General features: G+C 38.8%; 1 protein-coding gene across 4 annotated transcripts in view; it reads right to left on the bottom strand.

Moving 5' to 3' along the window:
- GFPT1 (glutamine--fructose-6-phosphate transaminase 1) overlaps window positions 1-18,547 on the bottom strand; it is a 51,596-nt gene that overhangs the window by 9,097 nt on the left and 23,952 nt on the right. For all 4 annotated transcript variants that reach the window (XM_072937605.1, XM_072937606.1, XM_072937607.1 and 1 more), the window contains 7 exons: window positions 17,625-17,704; window positions 14,357-14,462; window positions 12,518-12,681; window positions 11,537-11,632; window positions 7,028-7,125; window positions 5,492-5,612; window positions 4,621-4,778 (listed from right to left, as the gene is read on the bottom strand). In XM_072937605.1, coding sequence (XP_072793706.1) covers window positions 4,621-4,778; window positions 5,492-5,612; window positions 7,028-7,125; window positions 11,537-11,632; window positions 12,518-12,681; window positions 14,357-14,462; window positions 17,625-17,704 — 823 coding nt within the window. The remainder of the gene's footprint in view (window positions 1-4,620; window positions 4,779-5,491; window positions 5,613-7,027; window positions 7,126-11,536; window positions 11,633-12,517; window positions 12,682-14,356; window positions 14,463-17,624; window positions 17,705-18,547) is intronic.

Below are 18,547 nucleotides of genomic sequence, written 5' to 3'. Positions count from 1 at the left end.
TGGAGCTTTTAATTTAAAAAAAGATGAAAATAAACAAGAAATTCCTATTGGTTTTTAAAGTCTCTATTTAAAGAAAAAAAAAAACAGCATTAGCAACAGCCAACTGAACCACGCTTTAGGAAATCCACGCTTTAGGATCTCTTTTTCTGAGTCTGAACAAACGATTTCACCTTTACTTCCAGATACAAAATGTTAAGTTTCCTGTAATGACTGCTTATGAAATCCCTAAAACCCTCAAGAATGGGAAAAAGAGCAACAAGCTAAAGGAAGGTGAGCAGAGAGTAAATCTGTTAAGGTTTGGATGTAAGTCAAAATCAAGGGTTTGAACGCCTCTCTTTGAGGTACTTGCACTGGTTTTGTCGGGTTTTCTTTAAACTTTCTTTTTGATTTTTCACTTCTGCCTACTGTCTGTTCTCACCCCCACCTTTTTTTTTTTTTTTAAGTCTGGCTAAGAAATTTTTTAAAGTTCAACTGTAGGAAAGTAAATAGAAATAAGAATAATCCTCAGTCTTGTTAATTAATAGGAATAATTATATTAATAGCATCTGTGAAAACTTAACTTTGTTTTCTTCTTTATATTGTTGAGAAAATTATTAGTAGGTGTAGTTTGATAGGTTGCTTTTATTCTTAATTGACATCACAAGCACTTTCCCAGGACAGCCTGCTCTCTACCTCGTCTACGAGTGTGGAATAACCTTGAGAAGTTTGTTCATCTTTTGGGCTTCACGCAGCCCATCTCTTAAAGACACATAACACTTAGAAGATAATTATGAGAATTAAATGAAACAAACATAAAGCATTTAGCATCATGCCTAACATACAGGCTCAAAACAAACTTTTTATTAATGAAAGCCTGAACTAAAAGACACTTATTTTCCCAGGCTATAGTAGTGCGAATATTTTAAGGCTTGCAGTCGCACTGCCAAGACCATTTTCATTCCCGGTAGCCTCTTACAGATGTGAGAATGCCTACTTTACCACATTCTTTGCAATACTGAGAATGATCCTTTTAACAAATTTTTACCATTAGACTGCTGGACAGTGGACTCTCACTACTACTTCACCAAACGTATCTTGAATCCAAAAGCCTAAGATTTTTTCATGTTTGTTAGCCATTTATGCTTTTCCTCTTTTGAAAGTTAATTTCATTATTCTTGTTTTTCCACTTGGGTCTGTTTTCTTTAATGTCGGTCTTAAGAAGGTCTCTATTGCTCAAATACATTTTTCTGGTTTAGGTTAAACGTTTATAATGGTGCTCACTGACACAGAAGTTTTATTTATTTTTTTAACTTTTATACAGTACGTACTTTTAAACTTAGTCCTTCCATCCTAACATCAGGTAAGTATTTATTAAAGTTTCTTAATTCTGTTGTTTTCATTGTCCCTTTTTGATTTTTTTTCACATTTTTAGTCCACCTGAAACTAATTTTAGTGCAAGGTGTTAACTTCTGTTTTTATTTTTATAAATACACAATCTTCAATCTTCCCTCCATTTCGCCCCACCCTCTCTCTCTCTACTGGTTTGTGACATTTCCTGTAGTCTCAGTTCTTGGATGGAACTTATGTTGCAAGACTAAAGATTCTGTCCAACTTCTTCCTACTAAAGTTCACTTTTCAATCAACTAACTAACCACAGAATATACTACCAAGACCCAGTATCTTGGACTCCTGGGTTACCTAAACCGTTCCCAATTCAAATTGTTCAGGATAATGAACATTCCCGTTCCTCCAACCCATAACTAAAAATGTTATTCTACAGAATATGTTTCTTTGTTTGGACCTAGAACACCTGAATGCGGGTTTTTAAGTACAAATATTAAACAGAGTAACTTTAATACACACATTTTTCTATTGCATTAAGCTTAATTTACAATTTCATGTTCTTCATTTCATCAACACATATCAGGAAACCAATTATGAGAAAAATAAGCTACATCTCACACTGAGAATTACTGAGGTTTGAAAGAATTTACCAGGAAAATGTTGACTCTGAACTTTTCAACTTGGTTTTTACTTTTTATTCAGCCAAAAATAAAATTATATTGGTTTATTCTTAAAAATCAACAAAAGTCAGTACTGTGGTGAAATTCTAAACACCTGCAATAACATACAGAATTGCTGAATCTGCACATTTATCCCCATTGATTCCCACAGAAATATCAAACTGCCGATGGTCTGATATTATGAGAAAGTTAGTAATACCTCTCTAACCCTGACAGTTTTCCTAGCAAAGTTGGGAATTTGTAATCAAGATCACAGAGTTCTTGTGTTAGCTCCATCGCGGAGCCAAAGATGAACTTCTTTCATCACCCGTCAACATATAAACTTCTATTTGCCATTCATAAATGGTCTATAACTAAACATCCCAAACTTTTAAATAACTCCAAGCCCAGAATTTCTAAGGCAGCTGAAGAAAACAAAATTAGAATAGAAGAAAAATTAAAGTAAGACTAAACTACCATAATACTAAAAATTTTCAGGGAGTCATTTTTTTAAAGAAATTAAAGTATATATAATAAAACGATGCTTATTTTCTTAAACAAGATGTAACCACTGGGGGAAACTGAGTGAAGAGTATATGGACTTCTTTACTATCTTTGCAACTTCCCATAAATCTACAGTTATTTCAAAACAAAAAGATTTTTTTTAAAGGGCATGCAAAAAAAAAAGGAACTACTTATATAAATAACAACATAAATTTAAGAACCTCATGTTAAATAGAAGCCAGATACAAAAGCATGCATTATATAGCTGTATCCTTAAGAAATTTCTAGAAAATGAAATAATGCAGCAAGAGAAAGCAAAGCAGTTGCCTGAAGCCGAGGCTGAGGGGCAGGAGTGGGGACTGACTGCAAAGGGGCACGGAGGAGCTTTTTCAGGAGATTCAGTCTTCTAAAGTTGGACTGTGGTGACAGTCACACAGCCAAATTGACTAAAACTACACTTCAAATTGTGAGTGCTATGGTATGAAAATTATACCTCAGTAAAGCTGCAAAAAAAAGGGTTACTGGCAGAATCTAGGTGATGGGTATATGGTGGTTAATGGAAAATTCTTTTAACTCTGCTGTATGTTTGAAAATTATAATAAAACACTGAGGAAAATTTACGTTTTCATGAATGAACTAATTAGAATTCAAAAAAACTGTATTTCCCCTGGCAGCTCACAGTTCAAGAAAGATTCAGTGAAAAGGTAAGTCAACAAGGGGAGGGTGTAGCTCAGTGGCAGAGTGCGTGTTTAGCATACACGAGGTCCTGGGTTCAATTCCCAGTACCTCAATTTAAACAAACAAACAAAAACAAACTAACCTAATTACCTCCCCCCACCAAAAAACAGGTAAATCAACAGCGTCCGTTCAGTGCGGTGTGATTCCATGTCCCACACATGACACGCTGGGAAGCCCTTGTTTCAAATGTGTTTGAATGAAGGACCTGGGATTCTAAGCCCTGATCAAAACTGTCTGTCTGGACGCTGTTCCAAGAATCCACTCGCTGCTCCTGAGAGAGGCTGGTTATTGATTCAGGCACAGAATGGAAACCCATGCACAAGTATCTTATGTGTTTTAATTACCACATGGAGAAAATTCAGGATTCAGCTTTCTCTAAATTATAGTGTTAGCAATATCAAAGTAACCAAAAACCAAAAACCTAACTCAGAGTTTTTACGTGGGAATTATAACTTCTCCACAAAGAAGTTCTCCACGAGGTTCTTTAAAAGGAAAAAAAAAAAACCAAATGCGGTCTTGTATGTTAACATCATCGTCCACACATCTTTAATTAAACTCAAAGCCTTCAACATCTAAGCAGCTTATTAAATAATCAGCAAGAAATATTAATTTCAGCAGAAAAATACATAAGAAACTGAAATTTTGAAATCATAAAGAGTAATATACTTGCAGAGAGACATCTTTTGCAGTTACACAGCTTTCTAAGCCTCCTATTTTTATTACTAGTACTACCTTATGTGTGCCCCAGATTCAAAGAGCAAAGCAGTCTCACTAGACCTTAAAAAAAAAGAAGGTGTTTTTATTTTTGTCTTGTTTTTTTAAGGTGCTTTTAAATCTCCACAGATGAATGTCTAAGGAGAAACAGATACTGTCATATAATACTCACTTTGATTCTTTCAAGTCACCAAATTTGTTACCAAAAGCACACTCTTCCTTACAGACTTTCAAAGGTAGCTGTGCATCTTCTGGCACATTTATTAGGAAAGTGTAACTACGTAAATGAAACTGACAAAATCATTACAATTAAATGGGATGTTTCTACTCTGTTGTTTTTTAACTCCCGACTGTACTTAATCAAAGAAGAGGACGTTATACTTCCCACGAGTCCCACCCCATGTGGCAAGAGGAATGTAAGTGATGAATGGGGAGAGCCAGCAGAGATCGTTCCTAAGTGGACTTACATTAGGTACATTTGTCTCTTTTACACTCTTAGGATGAGGGTGTGGAAGGGGACATCAAGTGTTTCATCTGTTATTGACCCTTAAGTCTTAAGATAATCGTAATGATTAGTAAACTACATGAATACTGTTAGTGCTAACAAATGAAATATACAGATTAGTCTGTTTCATCAACACAGTGATTAAATAATCACATGAGAACTAAGTCAAGAATTTACCTTTGTGCTGGCCACGCCAATCTCAGGCCCGGCATTGATGTGAACTCCACAGTCGGTCTCTCTTGATATGGAGCTGCCGACCGTGTTCGTGATCCCCACGGTTAGAGCTCCTCTCTCCTTACAGTATCGAAGACCCATCAGGGTATCTGCTGTCTCACCTGTGTAAAAAGGGAGACAAAAGTAACACACAGAGCAGTCAACACATGCTGTTTCTTAGATGCTGGAACAGAAAATTGACTACACTTTCACCTATATCATTCAGTTTTTTTTAATTGAAGTGTAGTTGATTTACAGTGTTTCAGGTGTACATCAAAGTGATTCAGTTACACATATACCTTTTCCAATTCTTCCAGATAGGTTATTACAGATACTGAGTACAGTTCCCTGTGCTATACAGCAGGGCCTTGTTGTTTATCTATTTTATATGTAGTTGTGGGTACCTGTTAATCCCAAATTCCCAATTTATCCCTCCCCCACTTTCCCCTCATTTGTTTTAAAACATGCATTTAAAATAATAAATTTGTAAAATTTTTAATTACAGGATCCTACTTCTTAGGCTCTCCTTTCCCTGTCTTTGAAAACTCAGCTCTTCTGGGTATAAAATGTGTTAATTTTATTAACTCATTCAGAATTCCATAAAATCAAAATAAACCTGTATTTCTCAAGTCACCTGCAATACCAGTTCTTCTTTTTCTCCCCCCTTAAAGGAGGTACTGGGATCGAACCCAGGACTTCATGCACGCCAAGCATGCACTCTGCCTTTGTACCCCCCACGTCCCTAGTTTATCTTTAAATATGGGTTTTGCCAATGCATGCTATAATTGTCAGAGTGACTTTCCTTTTCCGGAAGTCCTTAAAATTAGCAGGTTACCTGACTGACTAATGAAAAAGCAAACATCATCTCGAAAAACTGGTGTGTTTCTGTCCAGGAAATCACTGGCTAGCTCCACCATAACAGGCAACTCGGTCAACTCTTCAAGAACTTGACGTGTCTGCAGAGAAAAGATGACTTGGTCATACAACCTATACTTCCAATAGTTTTTCACTGAACTACTTCAGACTCAATGTGTAGTTTTTACTTCTCCTGATTATAAAAATGATACATATGCATTGTTGGAAAATAAAAACTACAGATTAAAGCATGAAAAAATAGCCAAAATCCCTCCACCCAGCAGATAAGCACCATTAACATCTCAGCACAAGTCTCTTTAGACAATCAATGTGTGTATTCTTATAAGCAAATACACCCACACATAAAAAAATTTTTGAGAAGGGGAAAAAGCACTGTTCTAAGTTAGCACCCACCAAAAAAACAAAACAAAACTCTTACATAAGTCTCCTCAAATTAGAGAATTCTAACACAGCATAATAATTTATGCCCTACAGTTCAGGCTTAGCATTAGATGAAACATTTAATCAAATTTTTTTTATTTTTGAATAGAGGGCTCATCCAATAAGAGATCTAAGCCACCACTGAATTACCCAATCCCTTAATTTTCATTAATGTCTTTAATTCATTCTTTTTTACCCATGCTCAAAACAATCACTTTCTTACAACTCTTCCCTTCAAAACTGCACAAACTTTCCTTTTTAGGGTCATGTGATTGGGGGCGAGGTGGGTGCAGGGGAAGGAAAAGGGGGAACAAAGCCTATGGAGAAGCAAGTGCTGGGTGACCAGCTGGTTTCACTCAACCAGGCAAATGAATGGCTCCCACAACGGTAGATAATTAATATTTATGCCCCAGCAAATAAAAAAAAATGACTTTCATGAACTTTGGAAATCAATCCTTAAAGTAAAAACCGAGTGTGTCCAGGTCTTCTGTACTTACAGAAGTTGACATCAACAGCCCACAACCTGTCTCTTGCAAGGAAACCAGATGTGCTTCTGAGTTACTGGAATAAAGACTGTCATCTTCCTATGCGTCTATACTGACAATCAATGTATGTCTTTGATACAGAATTTCAGCTTCCAAAAAAACAATTTAAAGAACAAATGTGCCCACCAAGTAAAATCCTGTTGAGGTTCACGCAGCCATTTGTCTGGGGCAAGTGAACAACGATCCACAAACCCCCGTGACCGCTCCATCAGAAGCAGCCGTGCACTCGGGACCACCAGGCCGGGATCGCACGACAACTGTCCAGTCTTAGCCTTTCATGAAGTCAGCTGCAGTGCTCTACCTGCATATCTAAAGGTCCTTCTAAAGCGGATCACCCATTGATAAATAATTCCAAGTAGCTATTAAAATTTCTCCCCCACATCGTCTTGATTTTTGTCATCACTATATGAAAAGAAAACGGGATGTTTTAACAAAACAGTTTTACATGGTGTGTTGCTGAGATACCACTGGTCTGCAGAGATCTTCTAATACCCAACATAACACAATTAAAATTTTAAGAAGCCACTTACTGCTACACCAGCATGGTAACTTGTTCCACAAGCAATAAGAATCAAACGCCGACACCTCTGGATCTCCTTAATGTGATCCTTCAAACCGCCCAAATTCACTGAAATAAAAGTGTGTGTCTGTAACTATTTAGGAAAGAACCACATGAAGTAGGCAATCACTTTCACGCACGTCCACTGCCAATCTGGGTAACAACACGGCTTTTTTAAAGAATTCATATTCCTCTTAAGAAGCATAGTTCTCTCTAGTTTTGAAAAGTAAATTAAATTAACTCACAACATAACTGTCCACCCCAAACTTGTAATTAACCTTCCTCCCCACTCCCCTCAGCATGCCCACACAACTACAGTACTTACCACACTCTACCTTGTTTGGTAGTTTTCACATTCCCTTTAGATTAAAAGTTATCTTAAAGGCAAAACTATAGGGACACAGACGGTAGACCAGCAGATGCTGCTGGCGGATGTGGGGAAAGGGCTGACTACAAAGGGGCATGAGGAGATCCCTAGCGTGAAGGACCTGTGCTGGGTCTGGACTGCAGGTTATTCAGGATTATGACCATGTTGCGGAAGTTTGCCCAGACTCACTGAATTGTGCACTAAGAATGGTCAGTTTTATTAAATCTAATTATATCTCCGTTAAGTCTGCCTGGGTAAAAAAAATCATTTTAGTTATGTCCATTTTCATTATGAACCCAGAACAGCACTCCGACCACGATACAAACCACTCTCCTCTCAGTCTTTCCTGTCTCAGCAAACGCCACCCGCATTCATCAACGTCCCGCGACTGCTCCACGACCAGGGCGCGAGCAAGTCCCGTGAGCCCCCCGCCAGGCTGCACCTCTAACGTCACCACCCGAGCCGGCAGCCCTCCCCGGACGACAGCCACGTTCTCCCGACTCTGCTCTCCTCCTCCGGGAGCCTGTTCTCCACACACAGCCAGAATAACTTTCTAGAGGGATTCTTTAAAAACACAACTCTGACCTCAAAACCCGCTAACGGGTCTGTCCGCTTTCTTTTTCTGTCTCTACAGCCACGTATGCGTTCTTCTCCGGTGCCTTGTCCGCAGACCCTGCTATACAAGGCTAGTTTCCTACCTGTGAGAAACTTTCATCCAACAGTCATTCAATTAGTCAACTAACACTCTGAGCCGCTGCCAAGTGATTATACTGCCCCAGGCAGCGCAGCCACCAGACAGCTCAGCGCACAGCTGACGGACACCCGAGGCAGCATCTTCCTGCGTCCGACACGTCGTCCGTCCGTCCGTCTGCTCTGCCCCCACTCTTCACCTCCCCGACTCTTTCCTACCTGAACCAGTGATAATATGGAACCAAGCTCTATGACTTGCTTTTATATTTTTGAGTAATTTTTATGCTTTTCCTTTTAAATTTCAATACTGAGAGGGTATTGTGATATTTCTCTATTTTAAGAAATTAGTAAAATGGAAAATAAAACATGAAAAGCTTCACCAGCTTCCCAAATAACTGAAATGAAGTCCAAACTCCTCACTATGGCCTTTGAGTGGCCACACGCCCTGTCTCCTGCTCCGCTCTGACCGCATCTCCCAGCACGTCCCCTCTCACCCAGGCCACTGCAGCCAGACTGGCCTGGCCCTCTGGCTGCTCCTTTTCATGTACCTCTGCCTACAGTGTTTTCCCACGGGCCTCAGCATGGGTTGAAAAGATGTGGGAAGAAAGGAAACCACAAGGGAGAGGGGGGAGTCATGCGAAGGCAAACCGGTTTGGAGATGACTAAGTATAAAGCAGTCGGACGATCAGAGGGACTTGTGTTTCAAATGATGACCAAGAATGACAGGAGGCAAGATGCTGAGATCAGACAGTCACAAGTGTTTCCCTAACACTGGTCCAAGCAAACTGCGTGCTGACTGAGGGGCGTCTGGGACAGCTCTGGAAGGAGTCACCCATGGTCTGAACGGATGCTTTCGAGAGAAGCCTACTTCTGAGAAGCTAGGCTGGTACTGACGGCAGCAGCCGGAGTGCCTGGAGGACAGGGGCGGGCTGCAGCACTCTCGGGACAGCACTGAACACGGGAGCTAGTCTGGCTCTGAAAAGGACTAGCAGCGTGACCTTTGGCAAGACGTTCATACAGACAGAGTCTGATTTCCTTATCTTAACAATGAAAAAAGGGTAACGGCTATCCTGTTTATATTACAGGACTTTTATGAGGAACACATACCACAGATAAAAGTTGTAAAATCATGACTTCTCAAAGTTTATCTCATTCCCTTCCCTTAGAAAACAAACCTTTTTCCTAATCTTATTTCCGTCCCATTTACTGCTACTCTCCCAGTTCTTCCAGCTCAACCGTCTTCAACACCCCCTCTCCCCAGCCCAGGCAGATGCAGGTCCTGCTGCAGAGTGCTCCTGTTTCTTCCCTGATCCCCGTTTCCCTCCCCTTCCCACTGCTTTACCCCAGACGGGACAACATCCTAACTGGCAACTGCAGCTCAGCCTCTTGCTCCTTCAGCGCATACAGGAGACCAGCACCCAGGTCACCTTGGTAAAGGTATGATCACCCCTGGCTCCTAAGTCTCCTAATAGCTGTGCAATTTCTACAAACGGAGGTCCCCCTCATACCCAAAAGAATGCATCCAAAGCTCTCCTTGGTAGTTCCTCCGACCTTCTTTCCTAGACTTACTGCTCTCTACTCCTTTTGAAGTACTAGATGTGGCAGACAAACTGGACTGCGTGTTATTCCACAAATAAATTTCTGATGGTTTTCCACTATCTTCCCTTAGCAAATGTGTTCCACCCAGTTGCAATGCCCCCATCTTTATCTTCACCTATTCAAATCGTTCAAAGCCTTTAAACCCACACTCGCCTACTTCACGGAACCATCTCTGGCCCCCAAAGCCCCTGCCCACAAACAGATTCACCCTCTACTTTCTCTAAATTCAACATTAAACTTGAAACATTTCAACATTAAACTGTGTTTCTAATGCCATTTATCATAGTTTATCTTTCTTTAAACAGTTAATTATATATGCATTCCTCTTCAAAGAACCTCAAGGAGGAGACCACAGCAGAGGTAACTTTCCCACAGTCCCTGATACGTTCTGCATGGTTCTCCGCACACAGATGTTCAATTCATGATTCAGCCTTCAACAAACCTCTCCTCCTGAGAAAGAGTGTGCTGCCACTCAGAAAAGTACACAAAAACAGCACTTATTCAGAGAAATTATTCTCTATCAGCAGAACGTGGCACAAAGGAAAAGGCACTTAATATTGTTTAAATAACACAGATTCAGGAAAAGATTTCACATCAAAAACTAATTCCTAACACTGAGAAGCTTAGCTCAAAGCTTGTTTGCTGAACTGTTTATTTAACTGGTCATGACAAAACAGGAGTGTTGTGAAAATCTCATTCAGCAATCAACAGTTTATGGACGTCCTATGACCACAGGCAGTCAATCTCAAGCTCATCTCAGCAAGTGCAAAAACTCCTGCAACACAAGGTCTAACGAAAATTTCCAGGAGTAAGACCAGAGCTGCACTCTCACCCCTACCTTAAACATGCAGGAAGGGACAGATTATTCCATAAGACTTTAGGCCAACACCTGGAAAACCTCTGGGAAGTTCACACTTTACTCATTTATAAACTGGGAGAGAAAAGCTAGGCTGCAGAGATACAAGTAAGCTGGCCAGCAAGCGGACCGGGTCTCATTCCTCTGAGAATCCACGGCTCTCAGGACAGTCCCTGGTACACAGCAGGCGCCCAGTAAAGGATTTTTGAACTGAAAAGATGTTAAATGTTTTAAGTGGTACACTAAAGGGCTTTTTTCCAGGAAAATTACCCTAATATTCCCATAACTGACAACTTTCAAATGTGACTTTCCAGTCATTTTTTATATTTTTCATAACCAGTTTATTAATATTCACAGACCATAAAATTCACCCTTTTAAAGCGTACAATCAGTGGTGTTTAGTACATTCAGAGTTGTGCAACCATCACCACTATCAAATTGAAGATTTTCATTAACTCCCCAAAAAACTCCATACCCATTAGCAGTCACACACTCTCCATTACCCCCATCCCCTCAGTTCCTGGCAACCATTACTTATTATTCCCTTATTTTTCACTGTGGTAAAATAAACATAACATAAAATTCAGCATTTTAACTATTTTTAAGTGTACAAATCAGTGGCATGAAGCGCATTCATATGGTTGTGCAACCATCCCCACCATCCATCCCAGAACTTTTTCATCATCCCAAGCTTAAACTCTGTACCCACTAAACACCGACTCTCCACTCCCCGCCTCTCCCCAGCCCTTGGTAACCCATCATCTACTTTCTGGATTTATCAATCTCACTAACCCAATGCACCTCGTATCAGTAGAACCATACACTGAAGGATTTTTAAAAGAGGACTGGACTCCTCTGATGGCTTGCAGTGGAGTGGTTCTAAGGCTGTAAAGCACAATGAACTTGCAGGCTGTCGATGCCAACCCCCACAGAAGACTCTGAAGCAATAAAATAACTTATGTAATTACCAGTGTAGTCATCAAAGTTGACTCTTCCTCTCATTGTGTTCACCACTGACTCTGGCTGCTCAAAAATCTCCTTCTGCATGAATGAACTGAAGTTGCCTAAAGTAATAAAAATTGTATCATTAAAACAAAAAAAAAATCCAAAGGATAAGAAATTTGTACACAACTAAGTCTTTCTCCTTTAACAGAATCTTAGTAAAAGAAATGAAACAAAAGGTCATGCGATAGAGAACAATATTCATATACGGTATTTTACCGCATGTGAAGAAAACTGAGCAAGGAAGGAGGAAAAACACTTTCATTAACTTCATACCTCAAATATGCAGCTACAGCAAAACAGGGCAGTGGGACAGGCTTACATTTTAGATCAGATCTAGGTTCCAATCACCGTTCTATCGCTTACTAGCTAAGTGGCTCTGGGGAAATTCCTTAATCTGTAGAATAATGTAGAATAGCAGCCATTTCATAGCATTGCAGTGTAGTAAAGACCTGACATATAGCTGTTATGCAATAAATGTGGCTTGATTTTCACCACAATCCCGTCAGAACGGAAAATAAAAACCACAATCACAGTATCAGAACAGTTAACAGCAGCAAACTTCACGTCGGGCTCACTAAGCACATCGGGCACTGTCCTAAGGGCTTAGTCCCCAGACAACCTTGTGAAGTGAGTCCCACTATCCCCATTTCACACACGAGAAAACTGAAGCACAGAGAGAAGGAGAGAGGAATAAAGAACAGAACACAAACTATGTTTACAAAGTATCTTAAAAATATCAAGTACTATTTAAATAATCAATTTCTTTTTAATGTTAGAAACAACTCACCATGAACAAGTTTGAAGGGGAAGTCATGTCAACCAGCAGCTATGTTTTCGGAGGTTATCCCTTCACTGATCAGGTGGAAGGGTTTGCTCACATTGTTATCAGATTCCTTCACTAAGACAGGAAGGACGCCAAGCTATAATATGACAAAAACGGTCACCTTTCATGATCTGCTGAAGTTCCATCTGGAGGGTTTGCACAGCTCGTCCGGGGTGGTCTCCTGCAGTCCGCTTAATTCGATGGATAGAGAGACGGCCGTCCACCACCGCTGCAACGTCGTCATCTTCAAGAAAGATGACGCGATTGGTGTGCTCTATGACAGCACTACCGGATGTTCAAGGAGACAGTGCGATCAGTAATCAAGGATGATGATTATAAATATAACTATCATTAGGACAAAAGCACCACATTTAAACACAAACTCCATCAACCTGCAGTATCTCTGGTAACGTTCTGGTTACCAATGCTGTTCCCTACAGGGGAATGAAGGAGAAGGGTGGTCACTGTGGACAGTGTAGAAAAGGTGCTGTGTGTGGCAACCAAAACCAACTTAGATCAGATCAGATCAGAAAGTGTGGCTATTTCCTCCTCCTTCCACCTATCACTAAGTCCCCCAGTTATAACTCCTAAATGTTTCCCAGAGCTTCGATGTCCACCACCACAAAGCGGCTCAAGCTACCATCAGCTCCTGGCTGGATGACTGCAGAACCTCCTACCTTCCAGCCACACTCCCTCCAACCTCCCCATTTCTTCCCAAATGGACATCTAAGCAAGACTTCTCCCTCGCCCAACAAACCGCTCAACAGCAAGATGCCTTCACCAGGACCCCTACCTCTTTCTCTGGCCTCACCTCCTACCAAACTTCCTCTCTCTTTTCCAGCCACACTCACATCCATCCCAAACTCCCAAGGGGCAATCCATCTGCAGAGAATGAATGTTCTTTCCTCCACCTCTTCACCCAGTTAACTCCTAATATCTCCTTAACCCTCAGTTCAAGCATCGTTCCCTCAAAGAAATGTACTCACAGGAGGGTTAAGTCACTCTGTAGCTCTTGTCATGGCTGGAATTCTGTACTTGGTGCCGACTGATTAAAATTTGTCTCCCCCATTAAGGAAGAGCTCCTTAAGGACACGCAGTATTTTTATTCTTACTCACCACTATCTCCTAAGCCCAGCATGGCTTTGCTGGAGTGTTCAATGTGAATGTATGAGTGAATGAAAAAAGGCTGACATGCTTCTGCAACCTTCAGTTTATTTAAGCCATAACTGTCAACTCCGTAACAAACCTACTTAATGACACACTTCACTGACTACACACCTTACACACCTGTAAATTTTAGAAAACAGTGAAGCCTGTTTTCCTACTGAGATAACACATCCACTGCGGTCCTAAATTGCATGGTTATTCATTTTTAGATCCTCTTACTTTCAGGCACAATGAATGACTCAAATAACTGTCGGCGATTTGAGTGATTCCATTCTATCCTCATTACTACTCATATTTCATTTATAAATGCCACTAAGCATCCCACTGCCTTTTTTCTCAAAATATCTGAGTCTAGTACTATTTCCTACAGAGTGATTCCGCTGCCAATTACTTCTGAATTAAAAAGAAAAGTGTCCAAGCTGGACTAAAACTACAATACAGAGTAGCAACTAAGCTGTAATTGATGTGATCCTAAGCTATTCTCCTCTCCAACTAAAATCTCTTCTCCCTAAAAACCTGGGATAAGGCTCCTAAAAGAAGAGGGAAAAAAATACACAAGCTCAGAGTCAACACACCGGAACAAGTCTCAAGGACTATTACCTCTTCTCTATGAACTGACCTACATACTTTGAGAAAATCTAGAACTCTGTCTCCAAAAAAGGTCACTTTCACATCCTTAATTAACAAAGTTCTCCTGTACAATATGACTTGATTTATACCAAAGGACTTCTTGGTTCCCTGTAGCATGAGAACCTTTACTAAAATTCTCTATGAATGAGCTAAGGAAGCTCACCTTGCATCAGAAGCAAAGTAATACTCCACCGCTTTTTCTTCAACAGGGAAAAGGCAAGTTGTGCTGTCCACACGAGAGAGATTGCAGCTTCCTTTCTTATCTTTGCCTAGAGCACAGAGTTCACAGAATCAGCAAACAGGCAGAAAACCATGGCCAGTATATCAAGATACATTCTTTTCTACAAAATGAATTAAAAAAAATCATAGCAACACAAAATAATTTCAGCAACTTTTCAGTGCCAGGTAGATCACTCTACTTCCATGCAATAAGCCAACAAGAACAGACAAAGGGTGTAGAGTGAAAGAGCAACTATCAAAAAGAGCGTGGCAGATCAGTGCTACATCATACATTTTTTAATGTAATATCGCTTTTCCAAGTAAAAAGCAAATAATGTCACTAAGTCTTTTTTTAATGTATGTATAGCCTGATCTTAATTTAACTTTAAACAAAGCTTCATGGAATTAATACGTATTAAGTTTGTATACCTAAACTTATCGTTAAAATTACATCACAAATATCAGAACTGTGCAGTGAAAAATAAAAGAGGCTAATGGCAAATTAATTTTTACGATCTCATAACAAAACTTCTCTAGATTTTAGCAGTAAGTCAGCATAATAAATCAAGATGCAGTCTACACTAATTCTGATTTAAAAATAAAACAAAGACACTTATAATGCTCTGACCAAGGTGTATCACATGTGGCACCTGCTGTTAAGGACTGGAACTATAAACCCAGAACCTCTCCTTAAAATTGGGTTTTCTTACATTTCATTTAAGTCAGGATAAAGCATGGTCCTTGTGCAATGATTAACATCTTTTAATTCTAGCACTTTAGAATTCTGGCATCTCTATTTAATTCATCAAGCCATTGATGAAGAAGTATTTTTTCCTTTTTGCTTATTCACAACTACAGTCAAAACTAGAAACCATAATGAAGTTTGACAAATTAGCCAAATGTAGAAAATATCTAGTAACTTAAGACTATATAAATGTCACAGAGACCCAAAAAAGCACCTTTCTCCAAGATCAGGACATAGCAGAACTTATAACCAATGGACACAATGGCCACAGAAGACCATAAATATACTTGTAAAAACTCATATTGAGTCCATCCTCTAAAATCCATGTCTATAAAGACTTTGTAATAATTATTCTTAGAAACATATATCCAAAGTTCTCCAAAGTCCATCATTATTTGCTGTGTTTTAGGCATGAAAACAAAACAGCTCTCCCCAACCAAGTTCAACAGCAGAAAAGATACCACACTTTGAAAAATAAGTATAAGATGACATCTCAGAGAAGGTAACCCTGTAGAAAGAGCAAACAAATCAGTGTTTGCCAGGGGCTGGGTGTGGGGACAAGGCTTGACTAGAGAGGAGCAGCTGAAGGGAACTTTCTAGGGAATGAAACTGTTCTTTATCTTGATCGTGGAGGTGGTTATTACAACTGTTTGTGCTTGACAGAACTCATGAAATTGTACACCAAGAAGACTGAACTTTACTGTATGTAAAAAAGTGAATAAAACAATAAGCAAAAGGACAGGCCAGCACCTGCATTTTCTAAAATAAATACAACCAGCTTTGCTTATAAAATGTCCTACTGCGATTGAGTTTTACCATATTGTTTCTCCAAATATTGGTTATTTCATTCTGCAAGTAACAAGGTAGATTTAATCACAATATTTAGAAGAACTTGAGGTATCACTGCCTATTTAAATGAAAAGAACATTACTACTTGACATCCATATGACTCTCAGAATCTGTAAAATCTCTTCGGATACACTGATTATCTCATCTGATTTTGATTTAAGTGAAATACAATTATTATCATCCTGGAAAAAAATAGCAAACTGAAAGCCAGTCCAGTGTCTCCCTTTACACAGCCTTTACACTCTCCTCTTAAAAGGCTGTACTTTTTAAACTCTACTAAGCCACATATTATCTACCAACTAGGAGCTAGAGAAATCAGGGTTACTAAAAGACAAGCCCTGATCTCAAAAAGATCTGTCTTGTGATCAATTTTTCTTCCAACTTAGGACTTTAGCCAGTGTTTTTCCATTGCTTCTAAAAGTAGCCTAAGTAATGTGCAAGGTAACATATAAGCAGTAAATACACACGCAGAATTATTAACAGAAATCTGCTCTGGATCCAAGATTCATACTGGTAGTTCCTCTTCTGAAAAGAGAGGAGGTGGGAGGAGGGAAATAAGGAGTTCTAACATCTCAGGACTGAAGGTTATTTAAGGAAATGACTTTCTGCTCTAGATAAAGCAGTGAAAGCAGTCACTATTTAAAGATAAATAGGTTTAGAGTACTTTGCTAAATTTTTCCAAGAAACCAAGAATTATGCATTAATAATTTGGGGTTTAATTTCCTAAATTTACCACTCCCTGTATCTTTTACATGGAAAGCTTTTAGTAAAAAAGTAAATGAAAGGAGCCCACCATTTTTAATCTAATTATAACAATAAAATGATCCTGTTTGTATAGCTGAAAAGATAAACTTCAAATTTAAAAAAAAAAAACAAGAATTCCAAATTCAAACAAAGCCAATAAGAATATCGAATGTAAACCTAAAAGTAAAATGTAAACAATATCATGCATAAAATAAAAAACCATTAAAACATATTTTAATTTAAAAGTCAGGCTAAATGATTCAAATAACTACCACAGAGTTCAATCTATAATAGCCTAGCACACAATGCTCTTGTCCTAATTTTAGCATCTTATTTATAATAATGTATTCTATATGATTTTAATTTAAAACAAAGAAAAAAACTTTACAATGTCAACTGTTTTCTCAAATCTCAGAGATTTTTAAAGAAACAAATTATTAAACGCAATTTTCTATGCCAAAAGCAGACAGACAAAATATATTCTGCAAATTAGAAAAATAATGTCAAAATGTTTCTCCATAAAATAAGCACATTTTTAGAGGCCCAGCACATTCACTCCAAGAACAAAGAATTAGTAAACAAAAGAGGATAAGATTCCTCCCCATCCATGCAGAGTGCATTTCCCACCTCTTTCTCCCTGTGATCCCCACCGTGTGAATTTTGATCCAATCTGAGTCCTAGCTAAGGATATACAACAGAAAAAAAACCTACTTGTCAGAGAAATCACAAAAAATCATCTTTTTCATGTCTAGACAGAACTTTATATATGAGTGGATCTAACATTTACATTTACTCAATTTACGGAAAACAATTCTTTATATCTACTGCACTCAATTGACACATTTTCCCCATGGCATGCTGTAGTAGTTTTTACCTGTTCTGTAAAGTATTGGAATGTGGTCAGTAGACAGTTTATGTTCACTTCGTACACCAATCAACAGAGGGCTACCTCGTCTGTCAGTACAAAATTAAACAGAATTAAACCATTTTTATAAATAATGCACTAATGATGTAAAATTTAAATACGATGAGGGAACACTCTTCAAATAATGTTTAAATTCTCCCTCCAAGTTCGACTTCAGATATAACAAAAGAACGACATAAACATAATTTTTAAAAAATATTCCGTAACAGAGGTCAGCAAACTTTGACCCACAGTCTAGGTTTGTCTATTTTTATTGGAACACAGCCATGCCTGCTCTTTTGCACATTTCCTACAGCTGTTTTCACATTACAACAGCAAGTAGCTGCCACACAGGCGACATGGCCCAGAAAGCCTAATATATTTACTATCTGGCCTGTTACCGAAAAAGTTTGCAGACCCCTGTCCTATAAAAATGCGTTAGAAAGTTTTCTCCTTTTTTTTTTTAAACTTTTTTTTTATTGAGTTATAGTCAGTTTGCAATGTTGTGTTAAATTCAGTGTAGAGCACAATTTTTCAGTTATACATGAACATACATATATTCATTGTCACTTTTTTTTTGCTGTGAACTACCACAAGATCTGGTATATATTTCCCTGTGCTATGCAGTATAATCTTGTTTATCTATTCTGCATATGCCTGTCAGTATCTACAAATTTTGAAATGTTTTCTCTTTTTAACGTTAAATGGAACCCTTCTTTCGATATATGAACAATATATGAGTGTCTAGCACCTTCTCTCTAGTCATCCTGACTTCATTTTACAGACAGGTCTCTCTCCCAAGTCTTAGGGCTCCGCACTGTCCTAAAAAGCACTTCAGAATTAGGCTTAAATATCCTGGCAAAAGTCGTGATGGTATACAATTATCTCAGACT

This window comes from Vicugna pacos, chromosome 15 (assembly GCF_048564905.1).
Source record: "Vicugna pacos chromosome 15, VicPac4, whole genome shotgun sequence".
In the NCBI taxonomy this organism is placed as follows: Eukaryota; Metazoa; Chordata; class Mammalia; order Artiodactyla; family Camelidae; genus Vicugna; species Vicugna pacos.
This window is presented reverse-complemented; position numbering and strand designations above follow the sequence as displayed.